The 24,965-nt window shown below is 43.5% G+C and overlaps 2 protein-coding genes across 7 annotated transcripts; both read left to right on the top strand.

The window, feature by feature from the left end:
• Positions 1-272: 272 nt before the first annotated feature.
• On the top strand, positions 273-10,022 carry LOC149319110 (putative zinc finger protein 75C). Its single transcript, XM_089508384.1, has 5 exons — positions 273-344; positions 2,562-2,728; positions 3,957-4,077; positions 6,611-6,754; positions 10,006-10,022. The coding sequence occupies exons 2-5, from the start codon at positions 2,654-2,656 to the stop codon at positions 10,020-10,022; spliced, it is 357 nt and encodes a 118-aa protein (XP_089364510.1). The 5' UTR covers positions 273-344; positions 2,562-2,653.
• A 2,132-nt stretch (positions 10,023-12,154) lies between these two features.
• LOC149319109 (COMM domain-containing protein 6-like) lies at positions 12,155-24,945 on the top strand. Of its 6 annotated transcripts, none has more exons than XR_016280128.1 (8): positions 12,155-12,251; positions 14,397-14,455; positions 17,767-17,832; positions 18,058-18,134; positions 18,692-18,860; positions 19,713-19,865; positions 22,378-22,720; positions 24,779-24,945. XR_016280128.1 is itself a non-coding variant. In XM_089511122.1 (7 exons), exons 1-7 carry the CDS (start codon positions 12,212-12,214, stop codon positions 22,426-22,428), a joined length of 615 nt encoding a protein of 204 aa, XP_089367248.1. In that variant the 5' UTR covers positions 12,155-12,211; the 3' UTR covers positions 22,429-23,098. The 6 variants fall into 6 exon arrangements, 3 of the variants coding, with proteins under 3 accessions (XP_089367248.1, XP_089367250.1, XP_089367249.1); XR_016280130.1 differs by lacking the exon at positions 24,779-24,945 and adding an exon at positions 24,511-24,613; XR_016280129.1 differs by lacking the exon at positions 24,779-24,945 and adding an exon at positions 22,874-22,909.
• The last annotated feature ends 20 nt before the right edge of the window (positions 24,946-24,965 follow it).

The raw sequence follows: 24,965 nt of genomic DNA, 5'->3' as shown, positions 1-24,965 counted from the left end.
CTGCCGGAAAACAAAATGGCTGCCGGAAAACAAAATGGCTGCCGGAAAACAAAATGGCCGCCAGAATGCAAACTGTGAGTCTGGGCAGTGGGCGGGGTCTTCCAGCTCCTCTGCCCCCATTGGCCAGCCTCAAGAGGAGGAGGAGGAGCTTCTGTTTCTCTATTTAGCTCTGTGCGGAAGAGTGAGTGAGGAGGAGAGAGACAGACAAGGCCTGGAAGTGTTAGGCTTCTCTGCTTTGCTGAGGTCTGCCTTGGGTCTGCTGCTGCTTTTCTTTGGCCTTGCCCTCAGGGTGAGGAGGCAAGGAGCCCAGCAGTCCTTCTAGGCATGGCCCACTCTCTCTGAAGGTGGGAGAGTGGGACTCCCCAAAGGGGATGGCTCTCCTGCTGTAGCTATGATGGTGGTGGTGATGGTGATATTTTGAGGGCTGTGGGGCAGGGATGGGGCTGCCTCCACCCCTTAATCATCATTAGTGCCACCACTCCTGGGCATTCTTGCCTGAACCACTGTCATGGCCATGGCTCTGTGTCAGGGAGATCTGGGAATTGCCTTTTGGTTTCCCATTTTAGCTGTTGTTAAGGTTCACAAATCCTGACTTTGGGGCCCCTTCATCCTCCATTTTGGCTTCCCTAAAGGCGTCAAACTGCCAAGCGCTGAGGCACAGGCGGCCATTTTGTCTTTGCAGCGGCCATTTTGTGCTGCTTGAGGCTCCTCTTTCTCTCCTGAGGCTCCAGAGAGAGAAGGAGGCCAGGCTCCTTGGGCCAAAAGGGAGGAAGTGTATGTCTTTTCTGAGAGGGTTTTCTTATTACACAGCGCTGCTCCTTCTGGGGAACATGGTTTTAAAAGGGATCAGAAATGGGAATGATAGTTTTAATAGAAGCCTTATTCTTCCTCTTTACAAACATTGGGCTTTGGCTTCCAAGAGGAGGCTGCCCCCCAAACTAGGCCAAAAGTACCTCCTTTGGGAGGTTTTAAAAGTCTCCCCAGTTTTCTTATGGATAGATTTTCAGGCAAGAAGGAAGGCGAGACACCAGACCATCTCATATGACCAAGAATGATACATACAAACAACAACAACAACAAGAAGAATAAGGATTAGACAGAAAAACAAACTAGTTTTAATTTAAAAAAGCAAAATCATTTTTAACAGGATAAAAATTCGACTTGGGTGCTTCTATCCTTTTAAAACTGACTCAGGCTCTATCTCCGCTACAGAAACAATCCGGTTCGAAACCACTTTAACTCTCCTGGTTCCATCTGTGGAATCCTGGGACTTGTAGTTTGTTGTGGCATGAGAGCTCTCTGGCAGAGAAGGCTAAGTGTCACAAAGATAAAATCCCAGGATTCCATAGCACTGAGCAGTTAAAGCGGTGTCAAAGTGCCTTATTTCTATAGTGCAGATGCAGCCTTCTTGGGAAAGGGGCTGATGCTGGGGAAAAGAGGAGGAATGCATTAGGAAAGGAGGACGGACGCTGGACTGGCCTCCCTGAGCGGTCAAGACCTGAGCTGTGGATGATGGGCACACTTAATATTAATATCTTTCACTATTGATTGTAATTAAGGAGGGGATCAGGTTCCTCCTTTCAATAGCATCAGGAAAATGTTTAGGTGTTGTTAAGGTTTGGAAATCCTGTTTGGGGACTTTTTGTGTTCTCTCATCCATCGTGTGTGATCAGGAAAACCTTTCTGGATTGTTTAGGTTCAGGAATCCTATTTGCGGACCCTTCTGACTTTGGGGCCCTTTCATCCTCCATTTTGGCTTCCCTAAAGGCATCAAACTGCCAACTGCCAAGCGCTGAGGCACAGGCGGCCATTTTATCTTTGCAGCGGCCATTTTGTGCTGCTTGTGACTTTGGGGAATAATTTTCCAGAACCTTCTCTGAGGCCTCAGTTGAACAGAGGCCTCTCTTTCTCTCCTGAGGCTCCAGAGAGAGCAGGAGGTCAGGCTCCTTGGACCAAAAGGAAGTGTGTCTCTTTGTGCCTCTGGTCCTCCATTTTGGGGCGAAGGAAGAAAGGAAGGAGCCTGTGGGGGTCTGAGGAAGGGGAGGCAGGGGACTCAGGGGCAGTGGGGAGGCTGGGCTTTGGGGGCTGGGAGAGAGAGGCGGAAGCCATCTCACATGGCCATTCAATGCCTGGTGAGAGTGTTGGGTGCGAGGTATTGAAGAAGAATCCAGCTGTGTTTTTGTAGCCAGAAGCAAAACAAAGACATCTTCCTCTGAGGGCCACTGGGGAGGTCAGGAGGTTTCAGCAAATGATGCACTCATTTCACATCTAGCTACGGGGACATAACCAGGGCCCTCTCCAATTTCCCACGCCCTAATCCCCCACGACTAATATGGCATGGCGTATCTGTTGTGTAGGGGAGCTGCAGTGAATCTATGCTAGGTCCAGGGGGCTTTGTTTGGTGCAGAGGGAGGAAGGGGATACCCACCTCTGCATGGGCCCAAAGGCAGCATATGTCACCTGCGTATGTCCCCAGCAGGATGCTGTTCTCTTTGTCTTTGACTGCTGCAGGGTTTCTTGCCAAGCCAATCCTAACCCTGGTCCCTGGTCCCTTTTCTCAGGACCTTCATCTTGGCTTCCTTATACACGGCTTTGGGGCCTCTCTTGCTGGAAGTGACCCAAGTGCAGGACCACCAGGACCCCTGCCCACCTGATGGCTGACAGAGAGGCCAACCAGAGGGAGCTGGGCTCCAAGAGAAAGAGGCTACCGAGGTACAACAGCTCTTTGGTGAGTCACTATCCAAATAATAATAATAATAATAATAATTTATTTACTTATACCCCGCTCTTCAGCCAGAAGGCTATCAAATTGTTAATTGGACATTTCCCTGCCCTTAGGCTTACAATCTAAAGAGACAAGAAACAAAAGGAGAAGGGAATGGCAGTGGGGAAGGGGGAAAGTCCAGCAGGTCTTCACTCCCTCTTATGCCTGGACCAGGGCAGATGGACTGGAGGGAGGGCCCTTCTTATTATTTTTTATCTACAATGCCCATCAGGCCTAGCCAACATTGCCGCAGGTGAAGGATTATGAGAGCTATAGTCCTCAAATAGCTGGAGGGTGCAATTCCCCATTTCAGTTTTAAAAGATGGGGCATTTTAAACATTATTAGACTGGCAGTGGTGAGATGAGGATGTTCTCTCAGCTTCATCTGGGTCACTGCTGGGCCAATTTATGAAAGGAATGAAATAAAATACTGTCCGAGTTTGGCAGAGACAGTCCTGGTTAATCCTCTGTCACCCCATTATTTCGGGGGCGTTTAAAATGTCCTGGTTTCTCTCTTCTCCTCCCACTTTCCCCTTTCTTCAGCTGACTCCAGTTTCTGCATAATGAATGCCAAGGAGTTTGCACCCCATCAACTCAAACATGGGGAAAGGAGAAGAAAGAAGGGGGCAGGGACATGTCCTTGCTAGGAGTCTGAGGCAAAAGCAAAGTGCTGTGCCCTTCCCCGCTTGTGTGATCTTCCTCATAAACAACTTTGACCATCTTCACCACTTTCTGGCGTTGCTTGTCCACATGCGTCTTGTTTTTTCCATCTGTGAAATGTTGGGGGATAAGGGAGAATGTCTCCGGATCTAAATTGGGGGTGGCCCCATGGCCCTCAAGCCCACAGTGCTGCCCAGAACTGCTTTTTAGAAATGACATTTGCCTCTGAAATTTGGCAACAAATGGCTAAATGCACTATAATCTTTGGAAGCCAAATGTACTATACGTATCAGGATAGTCAGTATGCTAATCGGTTATCAGTAACCCAGCTATGGTCTAAATTATATTGTTGATTATATTGTATATTACAAACTAGGTCTCAAAGGCAGTAGCTTTTCTCTTGCTAACAGAATTTAAAGTTTATTTCCTGGACTAAATTCTGAGGTGATCAAATAATTTTTGGGATGCATCATGTGCTTCTCCCTCCCCTTTTATTAGTCATTCTCTGGATGAGGGCTATTTTCTATTGCAGGTGACCTTTGCGGATGTGGCGGTATATTTCACTGAGGAGGAATGGAAACTGTTGACAAACAAGCAAAGACTTATGTACAATGATGTGATGATGGAGAATTACGAGAATGTGGCCTCTGTGGGTAAGGAAGCTCAATTCATTGCCCTTACTATGAAGACTGAGGGCCCTTTCATTCTAGATTATGATGGCACTGTGATTCCACTTTAGAATTATAGAATCACAGAGCTGGAATAGGTCACAAGGACCATCTGGTCCAACCCCTTGCCATGCAGGAAACACATTGAAAGCATCCTCGACAGATGGCCACCCAGCCTTTGTTTACAGACCTTCAAAGACCCTTAAAGACCTTCAAAGAAGGAGAACTTTAGAAATTATTAATAATAATGATAATAATAATAATGAGACGCCACCATGCTCTGAGGGGGTATATTCCACTGTGGCATAGCTCAGGAAGTACCTTCTAATGTTTAGGTAGAACCCCTTTTCCTGTGGCTTCAGTCCAGTGTCCTTTGCTCTAGAGGAGCAGAAAGCAATCCTCAGTAACTCTTCAAATAGTTGACCAGGGCTATCATATCCACTCTTAACCTTTTCTTCAAATTAAACATTCCCAACTCCATAAACCACTCCTCATAGAGCTTGATGGTTTCCAGACCCTTCACCATTTTCCTTGCTCTCCTTTGGATACACTCCAGCTTCTCAACATCCTTTTTGAATTGTGGTGACCAGAAGTGGACACAGTATTCCAAGTGAGGGCCTGGCCAAAGCAGAACAGAGTTGCACTATTACTTCCCTTCATCTATTCTATAACATAGAATCATAGAGTTGAAAGAAACTATAGAAGGGCTATCCAGTCCAACCCCCTGCCATAACACTATACTCATATTGATGTAGCCTAGAATCACATTCGCCTTTTGAGCTGCTGCAAAACACTGTCGATCCAGGTTCAAGTTGTGGTCTACCAGGACTCCTAGATCCCTTTCACACTTTATTTAATAGTCATAGCAACATTCTGTGAAATCTTGGCATTTGTAGTTTAGTGAGGCACTATTGCTCTCCACTTTCTAAGGGTTCTAAATACCCTAACTTAAACTGTCAATTCTAGGATTTTGTGGGAAGGAACCATGGAGAGAAATGTGTTTTGGCTCCAAATGCTCCTCAGCCCATCCCTGACCATGTTTCCTAGCTTTTTGGCCCCTCTTCCAGCCTTTTGAGACTCTGGAGCGGCTTCTTGGGCAAAATGCCTCCCTTGGCCTTGCAATGGCTTAGAGAACAATGGCAAATGGACATCACTTCCCCAAAGGGATGCTGTTGGATATTGAGAGGCAAAATATTATTTATCCCCCACCCCCCGGGAATACAATGTGGAGGTGCCTTTGAGATCCCCTGGGGGGCAATGTGACCCCCCCCCCCCAATCGCCAACAGTAGTTCATCCCCGTCCTAGAGATGTCGTAAGCCTGCTTTCTGGCATTTTACCCTCACCAAAGTTGGAGTCCAGCTCCCAGCCCCTTTGTTCTGCCTTTCCTATTATTTATATATTTATTATCCTGCCTTTCTCAACAAATGAACCTCAAAGTGTCCCTTTTATGCATCAGGCGCTGTGGGTGTGTGTCTGTGATAGAGAAGAGATGCCGAAGGTGAAATGCTGAAGCAGTGCAGATGGGCAAGAGGGAAGGTTGGGGAGCAGAGGGAGAAAGGCAAGGGGATCTGGCAGATGGGAGCCAGGAGGGGAAGGCAGGAGCAAAGCCAGGATCGCCTAGCTCTGTGTGGCGAGGAAGGGACCTCTGGGAAGGGCCAAGAGAGGGCCCTTGGGGATTGGGAGGCAGGTCTAAAACCAAATTGAATGCAATGGGTGCTTGGTGCAAATATATCAGACATAAAGGATTAGCACACTGGCTCTTGGGTCCTTCTTGGCTCTGAATTCTGATTGTGTTCCCAAGCCAAAATACAGCACAATCTGAGGGGGATGCTCCCAGATACAGCTCAACAATAACAGAGCAGAGTAGGGAAGCAAATATCCAGATACAGATATTGATAATGAACTGACCACTTTCCACACTTAAAAATAAGTCACCAACACAGTTGATTTCATCTAAATCCTTGGAGGTTCTCTATCTTGAGTTGCTAAATAATACAAATATTTGCAATCTCTCCTCTCTGACTTCCATCAACTTCACCATCTCTTTTACACACAACTCCAGTCCAATCCACACCAATCCCCATTTTAGCTGTATAACGTATTGGTTTTGAGTCATCTCCTGGCACCAAACAGCATGAAGTGACCTCTGCAGTTAGCTTGCATCATGCCATGTGCTCTAACTCAGCACTCTATGGCAGTCTCACAGAATATGATGCCACCAATCAATCCAAGTATTATTGCACATCTTTCATGGGGTATTTTTTCCACAGTCTGTTTCCACTGATTCCTTCAAGGCAGTCCCCATACAGTCTCTTCTTTGCTAGCTCCTGTGAGTAAGGATACAGTCATTCCATGGATTTAGGGGCATAAACAGCAGGGTCACGCTTGGGTTCCTCACAGCAACTTTATTAATTTAATCTCAAATAAGGAGGTGTTAATGAGGGCTAATTCATGGGGTAACAGCCTCCTTTCTTAACTCTGATTTTCAGTCTTATCTGTCATTGTCCTTCTTTACAGAAGAACATTTGATTCATGAGAGAGTCCACACAGGAGAGAAGCCATACAAATGCCAGCATTGTGGGAAAAGTTTTTATCAGAAGTCACGCCTAGTGACACATCAAAGAATCCACAAAGGAGAGAAGCCATACAAATGCCAGCATTGTGCGAAATGTTTTTATCAGAAGTTACACCTAGTGACACATCAGAGAGTCCACATTGGAGAGAAGCCATACAAATGCCAGCGTTGTGGGAAAGATTTTTATCAGAAGTCACACCTAGTGAGACATCAGAGAGTCCACACAGGGGAGAAGCCATACAAATGCCAGCATTGTAGGAAATGTTTTTCTTTGAAGTCAAACCTAGGGACACATCAGAGAGTCCACACAGGAGAGAAGCCATACAAATGCCAGCATTGTAGGAAATGTTTTTCTTTGAAGTCAAACCTAGTGACACATCAGATTGTCCACACAGGGGAGAAGCCATACAAATGCCAGCGTTGTGGGAAAGGTTTTTCTCAGAAGTCACACCTAGGGAGACATCAGATTGTCCACACAGGAGAGAAGCCATACAAATGCCAGCATTGTAGGAAATGTTTTTCTTTGAAGTCAAACCTAGTGACACATCAGATTGTCCACACAGAGGAGAAGCCATACAAATGCCAGCATTGTGGGAAAAGTTTTTCTCAGAAGTCAATCCTAGTGACACATCAGAGAGCCCACACAGGAGTGAAGCCATACAAATGCCAGCATTGTGGGAAAGGTTTTTCTCAGAAGTCACACCTAGTGAGACATCAGATTGTCCACACAGGAGAGAAGCCATACAAATGCAAGCGTTGTGGGAAAGGTTTTTCTCAGAAGTCAGTCCTAGTGACACATCATAGAGTCCACACAGGAGAGAAGCCATACAAATGCCAGCGTTGTGGGAAAGGTTTTTCTCAGAAGTCAGGCCTAGTGACACATCAGATAGTCCACACAGGAGAGAAGCCATACAAATGCCAGCATTGTGTGAAATGTTTTTATCAGAAGTCAGTCCTAGTGACACATCAGAGAGTCCACACAGGAGAGAAGCCATACAAATGCCAGCATTGTGCGAAATGTTTTTATCAGAAGTTACACCTAGTGACACATCAGAGAGTCCACATTGGAGAGAAGCCATACAAATGCCAGCGTTGTGGGAAATGTTTTTCTCTGAAGTCAAACCTAGTGAGACATCAGAGAGTCCACACAGGAGAGAAGCCACACAAATCTCAGCAGTGAACTAACATCATTTTTACTTCAGTGGGGCTAAGGAAAAGCCTTTGTGATTTTGTTTATAAGGTTTGTCTGTCCATATGTCTGTTTGTGTTTTAAAGGTGTATTTTGTTAAGATTAGGTTTTAATTGCTAATAGTATAGATAATTGTTTTGGTTTGTAAATTTGGGTGGGGTTTATGGCTTGTGGTATAGGTTAGATAGATGGGGGGCTGGGATTTGTTGCAGCTGGCTAGAAAGTTATGGGAATGATCGCTTTGGCAATGTGTGGAATGTTGGCTGAAGAAAGTTGGAGGCTGGTATTAGGAGAAAGGGGGCTAGTTTCTGGGAATGGGAAACGTGGCCTTGTTACCTGTGGGGCATACACTATGGGAATTGGAGGTGGGGGCTAGGTTTGGAAGAGGGTGGGGTTTTAGGTGTTGGGGTTTTAATGTATTGTTTGTCTTGAAGTGGGCAGTTCTGACTTAAACACTGAATTCCTGACTCTGTGTTCTTAGTAAAGTTCTTTGCTATTTCAAAACACTGGACTCTATGATGCACAGAAGTTCTGAATTTGCGCAAAACTGACCCTTTCCTCTCTCCTCAGTCCTCAGCTCCATTCCCATCCATACGAACAGCAGAGGCAAACACACACACACACAAACATACAGGATACACAGAGAGCTTGATTTCCAAAGCAGAGCCTTCCTTTCCTGCCTTTCCCTCCTTACTACAGCTTGGCACCTTGGGCTCCATTGCAGTCTCCTCAAAGGAAGAAAGGAGGGATGGAAAGGGAGGCTGCTGAAACCCCCGGCACATGCCTTCCTTTCCCACAAAAGCCTTAGTGCAGGGGTAGGCAACCTGCGGCCCGGCAAGGCCTTGGGACCGGCCCCAGCCCGATCCTGCCGCCAATTGCTGCCGGAGCCTTTGGCCTCTCGCATGAGGGCGTGGGGCCTTTGGCCTATCAGGAGGAGGGGGCAAGCGGCGGGCAAGGGGGGCAATTGTCTATAGAAGCCTCCGAAACATGCATTTACGTTAGCATTTTTAAAAAAATCAGTAAATTTTTAAGTGTGTCCTCCATTTTTAAAAAAGTGTCCTCCATTTGAAATGTTTGTCCTAAATTTGTTCCGGTTTATTTATTTATTTTAAAATTATTTAATTATTTATTTTTTGGCTTCGGCCCCCCAGTTGTCTGAGGGACAACAACCCGGCCCCCGGCTGAAAAAGGTTGCCTACTCCTGACTTAGTGGAATAAGCATCAGCAGAGGGGATAATAGACGATTCCCTGCTGTCAGGCTTACAATCTTAAAAAAATCTCAAATGTGTAAAATATACATTTTAAGTAAAAGCCAAACCCTAACCCTCCCTCCCCCACCCCAGTCCCAATTACGCAAGTAAATGATGTAGGATAAATTACAATAGAGAGAAGAAAAAGGAAAAGGGGGCTAAAATTAGGGTGGAGAGGCTGAGGGGAGAACATCTATCTATTCTGGGTAGCTGGGGTATCGGTATCAATATCAGTGGCCGCACAGCTTGGAACGGAGGAGGAGGAGGTGGGTGGCGCGGCTGCGCGGGGAGGTGGGGGAAGATGGGTTGGCGCCGCGCGGGCCCCGAACCAGAGGCTGGGAGCCAAACCGGACTGGGACTGGGAGGGGGCCCCAAAAGCGGGTTTGTCCAGGGGGCCACCGGGACATGGCAACCCTATGCACCCTAGACGTGGTTCCTGTTGCCACCAGAGTTGGACTTATGGTCCCGCACAAGTCGCAGAAAACCAAGTTGGCAAGTCATGTTCTCTCAGTCTTAGAAGAAGATGGCCTGTGCATAAGTTTAAAGTGATGTCAAAGCATATAAGAAGAGCATACATTTAAGCTTTAATTGTCAGCTTGCGCTGTTTGTGCTGCTTCTCATTTCATATTCACTGCTTTGTTTTCACTTACATGACTTCCAACTCAATGGTCCACTCCTCTTTTGATATTAGCATAGGTCTTCAAGATCTGATGAAATGGGCTCTGATCCACCAAAGCTTATATTGCCAGGTGCCATTTTAACTTCCATTATTTTGCCATAGCTAAATCCAGAGTCTACTCATTTTGGGAAATACTGTGTGCATCTTAAGGACAAAGGAGTACAAAGGTGCCCAGCTGGTATGCAGAACAAGCTTAAACACATTTCCTCCCCATTACAGTGTTCAGTGAGGTTTAATAAAAATTAATAATAGTAAAATTTATTTGTATCCCTTCCCTCTGAGAACAATTGGGGCGGCTAACAAAGTTAAAAATACAGAACATATAAAATCCCTGGTACCCTCCCCTCCTTAAAAAAGTATTAAATCCAATGCGGAATTAAAACAAACAAACAAACAAAACATACAAGGTAAATACTGACCCGAAGGTCAACAACATTACATCAGCAAACAATCAATGGAAGCAGCAGTATCTTATTCCCAGGAGCTTTTTCTGATGCCGGTTTACTACTAAGTTACCCATTACATAGATTAATGCACTACTTATAGCTTTGCTATTCCACTTTAGCTGCTCTGGCTGCCTCCTCCTGTTGCATTCTGGGATTTGCAGTTTAAAGAGGGGCATTTAGGTTTCTCAGCCAGAGAGCTCTTGGGCCACACTGAACTACAAACCCCAGAATGCAACAGGAGGCAGCCAGAGCAGTAAAAGTGGAATAGCCGCACCGTAAGAGGGTGGTGCGTTAATGTCGTCGTAGGAGTACTTTGGATCATGTGGTGGCATGGTTAACATTCAGCATTTTACTTGCTCTGGTGCTGGAATGAGAGCAAAAGCTGTTACTCCAGGTCATGCCAAACGCTCTGGTTTGGAACGTAAACCATTTGGAAAGGGCTCCTAACTGATCATTTTAACTCAACTAAAAGGAAGTACTGCATACACAGTTTGAGGACAGGGAAACAAAACATATTGATCAGAGACTGATTGACGGCTGCTAACCCACCAGGGATAGAGACGTACGTTAAGACATCCGATGAATATGCAGGGATGTCAATGATTATTCCAATGTAACCAATGGACATGTGATTTCTCGTTTCCTTTGGTCAAAATACTATAAAACCTTGGTTCGTTTTAGAGCCGTGGTCCCAGGAACTTGGAGGAATTTCCTGCAGCTACAATAAACACGTTTCCTTTCCAATCGACTCCTTGGTCTCCCTGCTGAATTATGGCCAAGATAACCAGTAATCAATAATCTATCAATGTGAAACGTGTGCATTGGATTTCTCCCTGAAGAGACGACACATGATGCCAGAGCCAGGCGGTTCAGAAAAGGCCATGATGAAACGGCCTCCCCTCCATCCTCATACACAGCCATGGCACTGTTCTTATCCCAGTCTGACTGCCAGGGCAACGTCCAGGGAATCCTGGGATTGGCAGTTGAGGGAGGGAGGGGCCTTCAGAATCTCCAGCAGCCAGAGAGCTCTTAGGCCTCATGGAACTACAAACCCCAGAATGCAACGGGAGGCAGCCGGAGCAGCTATAGTGGTAACAGCAGCGCTGTAAGAGTGCAGTGTGGCACAGTGTGGTACAATGTGTGCGTTGGGTTTCTCCCTGAAGAGACGCATGATGCCAGAGCAGTGAAGGTGGAACAGAAGCACTGTCTCTGTGAGAGGGCAGTGTGGCAGTCATGATGCTACAAGCCCCAGGACCCCTCAAAGCAGTGAAGAAAGCACTATAACTGTATATAACTGCGAAAGGGGCCGAGGTCCAGTGTCTAAGATTTAATACCAATGCTTGTTGTTTATATACATCCCGCCTCTCCCTCAGAACAAGGCGCTAAGGCCAAGGGTGCCTCCACACTGCAGAAACCCCACGTTAGCCACCGCGGCTCCAGCCTACAGGACCCTGGGATCTGTAGTTCCGTGAGGCCTTGTGAAACTACGTAGCCCAGGGTTCCACAGGATGGAGCTGCAGCACTTGAAGTGGCCTCAAACTGCATCATTTCCACAGGGTTCAGGCCCTGCATCCACACTGGAGAAATAACCCCGTTTGGAAGCGCTTTAACTCTTTACTGGCTCTAGGCTATGGGCCCCACAACGTGCTCCAACTCCCAGAATGCCGTAGCCTTGAGTCAAAGGCTTAAATCGCTTCCAAACCGGGTTATTTCTCCAGTGTGGATGCAGCCCACAACGTTCTATTCTCCCCGCCCCTCCTCAGGCGAAAGCAACCAATCACAGCTCAGCAGGGGGCGGGGTTAGCGCTCTGACATCCACTAATCAGGAACCGCAGAGGGAAAGGGGAAGCGGGGCTTCTGATTGGACGAGAGGGAAGGTTCCGAAGTGAGTGGGCGTGGCTTCGGAGGACCAATCCAGGCGCCTCTTGTCGTTGGCTGCGGGAGGGAGAGGCTTGAAGGGGGCGTGGCTTTTGGAGCCCATGGCTGCAGCAGCAGGAGCGATGCTGGGCCACCGTTGGGGTGAGTGGAAGCAGCCCAAACGCACCGCAGTGCCTTGACTGCCCTGGCTCAGCGCTAGGCATCCTGGGAACTGTAGTTTACTGTGGCAGCAGAGCTCTCTCTGACAGAGGAGGCTGGATGCCTCACAAAACCACAGTTCCCAGGATTCCCTGGCAGTGAGCCCAAGGCAGCCAAAGCCGTCTCAGACTGGCCTTCTTCTTTCTGCAGCCTTCCCAGGAGTCATTAGAGGCCTGGTCTAGGAAGCTAAGCAGGGTCAGCACTGGCTAGTAATTGGGTGGGAGGCCGCCCTCAAAGGCCAGGTGCCAGGGAATCCTGGGAACTGTAGTTTTGTGAGAGGCTCAGCCTTCTCTGCCAGGGAGCTCTGGGGCCTCAATAAACTACAGTTCCCAGGATTCCCTAGCACTGAGCCAGGTCTCAAGCTGGATTGTATTTCTGCTGCAGTGTGTTCTGGGCCTCTTGTTTCAGAGGCAGGGACTGGGAAAAGCCCCTCTGAGGAGTCCTTGCCTGAGGAAACCCTGTAGAATTAATGGGTGGCCAGAGATTAATTAATACTTATTACTCATTAATAACCAGGTGACCAGAGGTCCTCCTTTTCTGGGGCATGTCCTACATTTCCAGCTTCTGTCCAGGACGCCTTCCATCCTAAGAAGCAGGAATTTACATTTCCAGGAGTGTTCTTAGCTTTGATTTTGTAACGTCCTCCTTTTCTCTCGAAGGCCCTACATTTTGCAGTGCCTTGTCCTCTTTTCCAGGGAGGACCTCTGGTCTCCGGCACCCAGGACCCCCCAAACCGTGATCCCTTTATGGGGCCAGTTTGAGAGGCATTAGACTCCTTGCAAGCTTTCAAAGCGCCACTGGCCTCTCCACCAGGCAGATTAAAAACCATCTATCTATCTATCTATCTATCTATCTATCTAGTATTTCCTGAAGTACCCACAGGGCAAAATGTGGTGCTTTCCATTGGGACAGAATTCAAAGGTATAGCCATGTTAGTCTCTGGAATCAGTGTGTAGAGAGATCTTGAGCACCTTTGAGACTCACTGAAAGAAAGAAATTGGCAGCAGGAGCTTTCATAGACTGCAGTCTACTTCCTCAGATGCATTTCCTCAGAGACCAGTGGCATAGATATATCTGTCTGTCCCTGGCTTCCCCTCCACCAAATGCATCTGAGGGAGTAGACTGAAGTCGGCCAGTTTCTATCTTTCAGTGAGTCTCAAAGGTGCTACAAGATCTCTCTCTAGCCGCAGGGCAGGAAGAGGTGAGGGTGGCCTGCGTGAATGCCCCTCCATTGACACCTAAACTGAGAACAGCCACATCTTGACCAAGCGCAGGCTTGTGACTAACATCGTCATACGTTTTTCCCTCCTGTATGGTTTTTGATATCTTTCCCCGATGAAGAAGCACTAGGCCCTTCTTCAGCTCATGCTTGGTGGCATCAGTTGCTGGAGTGGCCCCTGTCGCTTGCTGGCCCTTGGAGCGACTCTATGCTTTGGGAGTGGAGCTTTGAAAGCTTGCGTCATGTATTTTGTGCATTTGGGTGGTTCCCATAAAGGTATCGCTGCTTTGTGGATTTCGGATGATACTATACTTTGCTACATGGCCAACCCCAGATACAGTTTATGGGGTCACTTTAAGCCAACGGACAACTTGAAGGCTTGCCTCCCTTCCCCACAACCTTCCCCAAGGCTGATGGCTTGCAAAAGAAGGAGACACCGTTGAAATCCTAAATTAACAGTTCGACTGCAGTTCTAGGTTAGTTGTCTTCCCACCTTCCACCTCCTGTCTATGTCTGTAACATGAAGGACCGATATCTTTTTTACTACATCATAACATTTTAGTTGTTGCTAAGATGATATTACTGGCAAAAGATGCTACCTTTCCCCCGATGAACAAGGAACAGATAACCTGCAATTTATGACACGCTGTTGAACATAACGTCTTGCAAGGCGACTCGTTTTTATTGTTTTTCTTGCTTCCAGTGTTTGACAAATTATCACGTTTGCTGCATTAAATGTCTTTTATTGATTCTATAGTTGTCTTTTAAGTAATCTGAAAGTATATGTAACAGCAATTTTAAAAAAGCTAAGTACAGTAATAAAATATGAAAATCATCAAGAACCTGCAGTGACTATCTTTGTTTTGTAGATTTTGGCAACACAACGGATACCGTCCAAATGATACCACAGGATCTGTTTGCAGAACTAGTAAGTAGCATATAAAAAGAAAAGAAAACGAGAGTTCATTGTGTATCTGTCTTACGTTATTTTGTCGTTTTTCTTAGAAGTTAGCCTGTCAAAAGAAAAACAAGGACTCACATTGTCTTAAGGCAACCTTCCCCAACCTGATGCGCTCCGTTTGTTTTATACTAACAGTCCCATTGCACCCGCCAACAATGGGAATTAATCAGAGTTGTAACCCAAAACATCTTGAAGGGTGTATTGGATTATGTTGCTTGATAGGCTGTTTTTTAGGCTGCCTTTAAGATTTAGGCTGCAATCCCGTGTATGTTTTTCTTCTGAAAAGTGTCACGGTTCGCATCTGAGCCAGTATGCAATTCATATGGGAAATATCCCATATATACTCAACTGTAAGTCGATGTTGCGTATAAGTTGAGGGCAGGTGTATTAGCCAGAGGGCACTGGGCTGCTGAAGAGACTTGAGGGGTAAGCCTATTACCAGCTTGACCCATGCATACTTCGACCCAAGTTTTGGGGGCACAAATTTTTTGACTTACAGTTGAGTATATACTGTAGGTTCTAGTTTCCACTGAGTTATGAAACTCATTGGGTGACTCTGGGCCAGTTACACACAGAGTTGTTGGGAAGTTAAAACGAAAAGGGGGGAACCACTTGGCTTATACCATTTTGAACTCATTGGAAGAAACGTGGGGTATAAATGTAATGAGTAAACATGAATTGGATGACATTGTTAGACACAATTTTCCCAACTTCCATTGATAGTGAGTTATTTCTTTGTGGGAAATGCACCAGAGTCCAGTCTCATTCAGCGTCCAAGTGGCAGAGGGTTGTTTGGGTGTAACTTCCAGATCCAGAAAATGTTATTGGGGGATGTCACAAGAAGTCATCCATATTCAAAGCCATCCATGCTGCTTACTAACTGTACTGCTAGGTGAGATCATTAAGAGTTTGGGGGTTGGCTGCTAACCACTCTACTTGTCATTGGAGTTAGGTGGTCTGGTCGCTGTTATGGGCTAGATGAGAATCAACGGAGTCGCTCTGGATCCAGTAAGATAGAAGCTCTGTGGGCGAATGGTTCCCATATCTGGGAATTGGGCAAGTTATCTGTCCTGGATGGCACTGCACTCTCCTGAATACAGTATATGGTTTAGAAGTACTCCTAAGTCCATCTCTCGCATAGGAGGCCAGATGGACTCTGTAGCTTAGAGCGCCTGGGACCACTTGTCCATTAGCTACAGGTCTTTCCTGGAAAGGGATTACCTAGCCACAACAGTTGATGTGTCGGTAACTTTCTGGTTAGTCTACTGTGATATGCTTAACACTGAGCTACTCTTCAGTGCAGCATGGAAGCTGCAGTTAGTCGAAAATGTTACACAAGTCATATAATACCAGCTTTCAAGGAATAGCGCTGGCTGTTAATGCTCTGGTTTGAATTTAAGTTGCTGGTGGCACACACCATCATTAATCTTGAAATCTCATTTCTTTTCACTGTGTCTCCCTCTCCCTGCAGTATTGCTTCACCTGTTCCCCAGTAAGTTCTGCTTTCTCATCCAGACAGCAGTCAGTGTATGATCTTTTGCTCCTTCAAGCTTCCTGTCCTCATTTCATACAGGACCCATTATGTGGCCCTGTATCTCACTGCAATTTCAGCCGGAAATACTCATATTCATATTCTCCTTCAATTTAGCATGCTTCCATTTCCCCCTTTTCTGTTTTTTCATGTACCCATTTTAGATTGCAAACCCATTGTTGAACCTGCACATGGATTATATTGCTCATTTGTTATTTTGTCTACTATGTACATGGGTTGTGTTATAATACCATGACACAGTGATACTAAAACATTTCACCCTTGGGACTCTCCTTTACAGCTACATGTGGACATGGTGCCCCTCCCTTGATGTAGTATGTGAATAAAAATATTTTGTTTATTTAGTATGCATACACAGTATTGATTCACATATTCATGTATATTGATGTTTTAATATTTTATAAGGAAATAACATTCCTCAAATTAGAACAATTTTATTTAAGTAAATTCGGTATCAATGCATGTGTAAATTTTACACATAAAAAGGAGGAGCAGGAGCAGGAGAGCTTGGGATCAGGGCCTGCAAATCTTGCTCCACCCTTGAGCAACTCTCTCTCTCTCTCTCTCTCTCTCACACACACACACACACACACACACACACACACACACACACACCAGGGATGCCACCTCACTTTTTGAGATCCAGTGCCATAACATGAACTGATGGTTTTATGAATTGAATCAGAATGGATGAATTGGTAATTTATGAAAATCAGTGGAATTGAAATTTGAAGTTTTTGCCTCTTTGGATAATGCTTTTTTATTTAAAAATCACTTATGTGGCTTGTAAAATATTTTATTTGAAGTAAAAAGCTTTTATAGGTGTTGGATTGCTTGCTTGTCAGAAGACTTCATTTGGTGGTTATAAGATATATTTACAGCTGTTGACTGATTGGAGTAATTTCAGTTGATTTCAATTTGTACATTTACCAGATTAAATTTTCACAAAATTTCAACATGGAGCCCATACAGACAAGCCAAAATAAAGCTGCTTCGGTTCACTTTGGAGGTATGCTGTTTAAATGATGCATCGTGCTAAGAGGCCAGAAACCGTGCCAAAGCCACGCTCCAGTCCTAAGGAGTGAAGCACAGCTTTGGGACAGCTTCAGGCCTCCTAAGATGTGTGTGTCATTTAAACCGCATACCGCCAAAGTGACCCGAAGCAGCTTTATTTTGGCCTGTCTGTACAGGCCCATGGACTCATTCTGGGAGATACCTGTTTGTGAGAGAGCTTACAATAAGAAGGAAAGGGCATCCTTAATCTCTGTTTATTTTTTTAATTATAGGAACAAAAGTGACAAAGTTGCCTAAAAATTAGTTTGCCTAACTTTCAGCTTCAGTGATTGCTATTAGTCTATTAATTAGCTAGAGGTTAAACAGATTAATGTACTAAAATGTGCAGGCATAAGTAGATTTCTAAAGCTGACTAGTCAGTGTTTTCCTGTTATGATGCTGACAATTAGCTGATTGTCAGCTATCTATTCTTGGAACAGTGCAGCACCATGTAGGTTTTCTGATTCAGAAGCCAATTTTTTAGACCAATTCTAGAACTAGACACATACAAACTCGGGTATTGTATGCCATCTTTTCACTGATAATATATGAGTATGAAAAGCACATGCTTTCCAGACAAAAAGATATGTTCAAGTTGAACTTGCAGTTAGCAAATAATTACTGTCTGTCTTTTAACCAGTGAAATCTGCTTCTCTCTCTCTCTCTCTTTTAGTGTGAACAAAGTATCTGGTATCTGCAGTGCCGCATCCCAGCAGTAAATACAATCCAACTATGTCAGGTAAACTGAACAGCTGGCAGTATCATGAAAACAATATTGTTCCAACTGCAGTTGCTAGTCTTAACAATAGTAAGTTCAATAATTCAGTTGCTGAATGGGTAGGCACTACTTATGTAAAATTCATTTATTCATTTATAATCTACTCTAGTTGGAATTAACGGTTGGATTTAGGCACTGTTTAATTTGTCTTTTGGTGAAACCCTATTAATTGTATTTATTTCCTAGAGATTTCAAGCAGCTGGAATTGAAATAACTGCTAGTGACCTGGCAAAAGTAGTTAATGCCATTTCTTTTGTATTCAGGTAAGCAAAGGCAGTCCTTCCTGCTGCCTTAGTTGCTCAAGAAATGCATGCCTGCTATTTTATTCCCAGTGTAGCACAATCAATGGCAAAAGGGCAGAAAAGGAAGCTCCCTATTATTGATCTTTACTTGCAACTTCTATTTGTATAGAAGTGTTTGATGTGGTATAGAATGCATTTGCCTCTTCATGTTGAACAATGAGGCCTGGTTTAGCATTTTACATTAGACTCTGGAGTGTTTTAAAAAATAGGGATTTTTCACATACACAGATGTCAAGGTAAAATGGTTTTTCTTAGCTGGAAAGACTGGACATGAGGGCAAATTAATATGTCTCTCTTCAATCTTTGTCACAGTATTCTTTGTGAGAATTTAGTAGGATAATTCCAGATGTGCTGTCCTGACCTCTTTTAGAAGCAGAGAAGATAAAACATTTAGATCTTTAGAGTATAATATTTCAGCAAGTACCAAATTAAGTGCTAATTTCTTTTGACAAAAGATAACTTTGAAAGACTGATCTTTTATATTGACACCCCCCCCCCCCCATTTTTGTTTTGTATAGCACAGCAGCAAAGAACAAACTGTCACCTGAAGAATTGTCTACCAAACTAGGAAGCGCAGCTGGTAGCCTGCCAAAACAAGCGGTACAGGTTATCTGGCATGTATGGAATGAACAGGGAAGAGCTGTCATGGAAGCAGAAGATGCAAAAAATGTGGTCGCTGTCGGACAGGTAAACACTTCTTTCAGGTAGAGGTTTTCACTTACCCTATTTCTTTAGAGCGCTGGAATAAAATGATCAGGCATATTGAACATGTGAAAAAAAAATCTGAATTATATGAAGAATGGAGATTTCCCATGTTGAACACCTGAATATACAGTAACTTACAAACCATGCTCCAGTAGACCTTGGGATTCCTTAGAAATTTATCATTATCAATATCTATTTGTTCCTCTTCTACTAGAGGATGGACATCTTTGTAGCTAATTGAATGATAGTCATACTCACCGATTACTGAATTAGAAGTTCAGCAGTAATGGTCGTTATAAGGTTCTTTGTCTTCTTCTACAGACTTACCTTGGTCAGGTATAAGTGCAAACAAATGTCAGGTCTAGAATTCATTTTTACAGGCAGGTTTGGCTTGTGCCCAACATAAACCGAGCCTGTATTCTAGAATAATCTGCAGCATGCAGGGGCTCATCAGCAAGAGAGTTAATGATAAAAGAGATTCTCACAGGTTACAAAGGGTGAAAGGTAGTGATTTAAGTATTAAAATAATTTTATTGAGAGGTCCCATTTTGGTAAAATCTAGTTAAAAACAAAAATCCATCCTCCTTTCAAATGTCACAGTGGTTTAGTTCACGCATATATTGGAATTGGCAATTTTTGGATTGCTGTGACCCACAAAATGGAGAAGGGAATCTGAGCATGCAAGAGGCAGAGGGACCCATGAGCCCAGGTCTGATTCATGAAATGCCAGACCACAATTTGGTGTTGAATTTCAACACAACGCCTGGTATTTGGCATTTCCAAATAGTTCCAGTTGCCAAAGCAAACATCTGAAATGTTTGTTTTTGTTTGTAGCTTATTGATTTTCAGTGGAAACTGGGAATGGCAGTTAGTTCTGACAACTGTAAATCTTTGAAATCACCATATGTTACCATGGCAGTAAAAGTGGCAGATGCTTCAGGGCACATTACAAGCAAAACGTTTGAAATGACAGTCTCACAATTTCAGGTTGGTACTCATTTTTCATATATCTTGCTATTGTTACCCATTCTGACACTATTACAAATGAACTGTATAATGTTAAGCGGTTCTCTGGTCTTAAATCCAATTGCTGTTTTCAAGTAGAGTAGATGAACTGAATTCATGGCTAAATGGTAAGAACACTAATGTGAAGTTTATTGATTCAATGGGTCTACTCTAGTTGGGACTAAGCATTAGACTGAAGCCTTTATTTACTGTGGTAGCCAATCAGTGAAGCTAATACAACAAGAAGCAAAACATTCACAGGTAATAGATAATTTAAATGGTGCATATTAAGTTCATATTGGTAAATGAATCAGTCTTCTAGCTGAATGAACTTCTGTATTAACATGAAAGCTCAAAAACAGGGAAATCTGAGTAGTATGAACCCAAGACAGGGAAACTAGTTCAAATATGTTTTGCATTATTTTTATATAATATCTCTCTCAGCTGGCCTTCCAGGTGGCTTTATTTTTTTAGTTGTTACTTGTAACCTCTCTGTTGTTAGAGATCTCCCAGTTTAAATTAGCAGTTTCCTTGATACACCTCAATGTTGTCTGTGTTCATGGCAGTTCAATATCTAGGTCCTGGAACAGTTACTAAAGTCTATGTGTTCTGTTGGGGCTTAGCTGTGTCTATATATAAGCTCTGTCTATAGGCATATGTGTAAAAAGACCCACCCATACTGCCTCATAACTGTTGAAATGTCAGTTAATGATAGCTGACATACATTGTTCAACTATTTTAAAAAAACTTTCCAAGTGTAGAAATGCTTTAGTTAGTGCCCTTCATATTCTCAGAAGGTCCTTGAGGGCAAGTTTAAATTGAAAGAATAAGATAACACAGAATTATTTATGACTGAGCTGTTTTGAGTGTGGACAGAAAATGTGTTGAAATCTATTTTATGTATTGTTTTTCTAGTTAAAAGACAACAGAAAATGAGATTCTTTACTTACATGTATTCTATGAATATAGCAAAGTTCTTTACTGTAATGTAATGGTGTGGATTAGATTGAGAGCACACAACAGACTCATTTACTATTTCTGTGCCATCCTTGCTTTGCACTCCTAGTTCTCCCCTTTCTATTTCATTACATCTTTGCTTGCACATCCATGACTATGGGGTGAAACACATAGGCAAAATAAAGTAGCTTCCAGCTGCTTTGATGGCCGGGGGGCGGGGGGGGGTGTAGACAATGCACGAGGTGAAAGCAGTTGGGAAGCGAATCAAAGCTGCATTCTGGGACTAAAAAACAGAGCAATAAGAAACTGGGATACTCTGACTCAAGACAGAAAATGTGCATCTTCGCAACAGCATATAAACAGCCTGGCAGCAGTGTGGGACTGTGGCAAAGCAAAAACGCAATCACCAATATTGCAATGGATGTAATTACAACATACACAAACTAGACAGGCATGGGATAAAGGGGGCATGTATGGGGTGCCTCCATGATTGTACTTTGCCACTGGGCACACTGATGCACTGTACAGGTGGTGTATTGCACATGTGACTGTGTGAGCAATCATATGGGCAAATGTTTAATGGAATGGCATCTGGCATCTGAGTCAGAAGAGGGAAGTAATTGGAGGTCACTGGTGGTGCGTTTGTGCAATAAGCTGCATAAAATACACATATTAAGAGATCTATGCAATATTTATATTCAGTATAAAATTCATGATTAAAAACTGCCTGGATAGGCCTGCCAGAACTGATGGTGGGCAGGCAGCAAAAAATAAAATAAAAAAGACACAGCATGACTGGATGCCACATTGTGCAGATAGCCCACATTGGGCTGCCTTTGGTGCGGACAGTGCGGTTGCAGTTAGTTATCTACTTTCAGATAACACAGAATGGAGCCCACTTTTTCCTGCCTGTGTGCTCTGACCTAGGACTGGGTGTAAAACATAGTTTTCAACAATGGTAAGAGAAGATGAAATTATAAATCTTTAGTGGTTTGGGCTAAACATGAAATGCAGACATAATTGTGCACCATGGCTGGTTTCAGAAACAGACACTGGGTGAATTTGCATGTGAAACGTGGAAAGGAATGGCCTGCCGGATGAGATCCATCAAATTACCAATCTAGAGAGCTTTAAAAAAGCCATTAAAACTGATCTCTTCTGGCAGGCCTTCCCGGAATAAAATACTCGGCCATGAATAAGACTTCCCAATTATCGAACTCTGTTCATGGTTATTGTCTGGATTTTAAGTGTTAGTTTTAGTTTTATATTGTTTAATCTTGTTTTAAGGGGGTATTGTGTATATATGGATGTATTTTTGTCTGTTGTACGCTGCTTTGATTGCTTGGCAAAAAGCGGGATAAAAATAAAAAGATTATTTTATTAAAATTTTATTTAAGACTGAAGCGCACATGTTGCTACAGCGTAAAATGGTCTGGAACGGAATTTGAACTTGTATGTACAAACTAATCCTTGAATGTGCTATATCTGATGGTGTTAGTGCAAATATTTATCTGCACTTGTCCGCTTTCTGTTTTAGAACTTCTACAGTCAATTCAAGGAAATGGCAAGCGTTCTTGAGATGGTTTGAATGACACCTCAGCAGATGATCTGAATCAAATGAGCCCTTTAGTATTTCTTTTGAAAGTTAATAGGATTTGTTAAGAAAAAAAACATGGAAGTTGATCATCATTCTAATTTCCTACATGATATTGGTGATTTGTTAGATAATACCAATGCGAAAGAACATCTGAAGACTCACAACCAATCTATAAAAAGACTTTTTATTGACTGAATTTCTAGAATGTCCTGCTTAACAGCAGAAGTAGGAAGCAGATAGAACTGCCACCAGCCTCAGAATGTGGATATATGGGCTACACAGGGTAAGTTAACTAAGAGATATTGGGATATAACTACCAATGTTACACCTTTTGTTAAATATTTAGTGCTCTTTGTTTTAAAACTAAACTTATATACTGTAATATACTGTATAACTAATATGTTACCTATGAAAAATGGTTTCTTGTACATTTTAGGAGCCAAAATTCCATTCTCCTACTAAGGAATATTGAATCTAATGAATAAAATAGTGGAAAACATTTTTTATTTCCATTCATTGCCTATTGCTAGGTGGGAGGGTGTTGCTTAGTAACCTTTAGGTTGCATATGTTAATGAATCTACCTACCGACAGCTATAGGTATTTCACACAGTAATTTAGGCTCGAATTCAAAGGTACACTAGTAGGTGTAGGAATTATTTATGGCAAATTCTGACTCATCACTTTTTAAAGCAACTAAAATATCAAACAGCCCAATCGAAGAGAAGTCAAGGCCAGATGTATCACCTCACCACCATTTCTACGGCCATCTGCAAACAGGAAAGTTTCCATAAACCTCTGAGTATCTGCAAGGAGTTGGACAGAAGGGAACAGCCTTGATCTGACAAATGCTGTTGATACTTCTGGCAGTGAAGATCAGTGGTGTTTCAGCAGATCTGAAGACACAAAGCAGAACACTGCAGTCATTCTTGAACCAGGCTATCTAGCCCCTTGAAGACCAAAACAGCACTTTGCATTCAGCCTAGAAACTGTGGCAAACTTCCTAATGAGGAAGTGAGTTTAAAAGCATAACTTAGGCAAAGACTACTCCCAGTAGAAAGGTTCTGATACTAGCCTTGGCTGAGAGATTATAATGGACAGCCCTGCAATTATGAGCTCACGACTACCACTGGAAGACTGGCTTGTTGCAATATCAATGCGCTATTTCAGGTTTAATACCTAATAAAGACCATCCAGTGTGAGATGCTTGGGGCATTTTTCTGTCCGATGATCGTCATGTATAGACACACGTGTACATCTTATGGGGGAGGGAAGTAATTTGTGACCGTCTTTGTTTTGCTCATTTTCTCTGTAACCAAGTGAAGTGTTAAATTGATAATAAGAAAAACAACCGGCTTTTAGAATGCAGTCATTTTATTTTATCCTGTATTTTATCATTTGATGTGGCTATGAGCAAGAGTTTGGAAGTCTTTTCTTTTGTTTGAGTTTCACCCACAGCTTGTCACACCCCCACAGCTGTTAATCTTAAGTATGGTTTGTGGGGAAAAGTCAGTGTTAAAGCATGGTTTACAGTGGTGCAGTGGATTAGTCCAAACGTTTTTAGAAAAACAAAAGCTTTGACATTTCTGTAGTATTTTTTCTGTTAGCATCAAATGGAGCTATTGCATAAACTTTAGTTCTTAAATTAATGATGATTATTCTTTATACCCATTTTGTAGCTTCAAAAATATACCCCCTCCCAAAAAAAAAAACCCTAGCCTTGGTCAACTTCTCATCTAATGCACATCTATTCCAGCTTTAACTGCCATGGCGCTATCCTACAGAATCATGGGATTTGTAGTTTTGCGAGGCTCGCTGACAGAGAAGGCTAGAGACCTTGAAAAACTGCAAATCCCAGGATTCCATAGGATGGCACTTCAGCACTTAAACTTGCGTCCAGCTGCATTATTTCTACAGTGTTGATGCATCTCTCAGGAAGGACATATCTCCAGGAGGGATAGCTACTCAACTTTTTTGGAAGGTTCACTTTCTGAAACAGTTGATGATAACTGGCATACACATGAATTTCTACAGCAAAGTGATGGAAAGTGTTCTGTATTTATGTGTTTCTACAGAAGGTGTAAAGGAATAAAGCATGATTGTTGTACCTTATGGCATCAAGGAGAATGAAGCATACTTTGCCAATACAGACTGGAAAGAGGGGAAACGCAAACACTAAAACGTGCACTAATACAATGGGCAGCCTCTATTAAAAATGGTGGGCATTGTGAGCTCCAAGGGATCTTTAATTCATGGATACAGAATGAATAGCCTTTCTGATCTTGTGTGTGTGCGCGCCTTCAGGTTGTCTGTTGACTTGTGGTGATCTCATTCATTTTATAGGGCTATTTATGGCAAGGAATACTCAGAGGTGATTTTGCCAGTTCCTTCCTCTGCAATATAGCCTACAGCACCTGACATTCCTTGGTGGTCTCCCATCCAAGTATTAACCAGAGCCGACCCTGCTTAGATACAAGATCACATGGGATCTGGTGCCTTTGGGGTATTTAGGCCAGGCAACATCCCCAGC

This window comes from Sceloporus occidentalis, unplaced genomic scaffold (genome assembly GCF_023333645.1).
Source record: "Sceloporus occidentalis isolate IW3139 unplaced genomic scaffold, rSceOcc1.0.p SCAF_2, whole genome shotgun sequence".
Lineage (NCBI taxonomy): Eukaryota > Metazoa > Chordata > Lepidosauria > Squamata > Phrynosomatidae > Sceloporus > Sceloporus occidentalis.
This window is presented reverse-complemented; position numbering and strand designations above follow the sequence as displayed.

Bases quoted from the DNA above. Each gene is read 5' to 3' on its own strand.
- LOC149319110 (XM_089508384.1), top strand. From the start codon at position 2,654: ATGGCTGACAGAGAGGCCAACCAGAGGGAGCTGGGCTCCAAGAGAAAG. The intron at 2,729-3,956 runs GTGAGTCACTAT...TTTCTATTGCAG, and splicing joins CGAGGTACAACAGCTCTTTG to GTGACCTTTGCGGATGTGGC. The intron at 4,078-6,610 runs GTAAGGAAGCTC...CCTTCTTTACAG, and splicing joins CGAGAATGTGGCCTCTGTGG to AAGAACATTTGATTCATGAG.
- LOC149319109 (XM_089511122.1), top strand. From the start codon at position 12,212: ATGGCTGCAGCAGCAGGAGCGATGCTGGGCCACCGTTGGG. The intron at 12,252-14,396 runs GTGAGTGGAAGC...TTTGTTTTGTAG, and splicing joins GATGCTGGGCCACCGTTGGG to ATTTTGGCAACACAACGGAT. The intron at 17,833-18,057 runs GTAAACTGAACA...TTTATTTCCTAG, and splicing joins ATACAATCCAACTATGTCAG to AGATTTCAAGCAGCTGGAAT.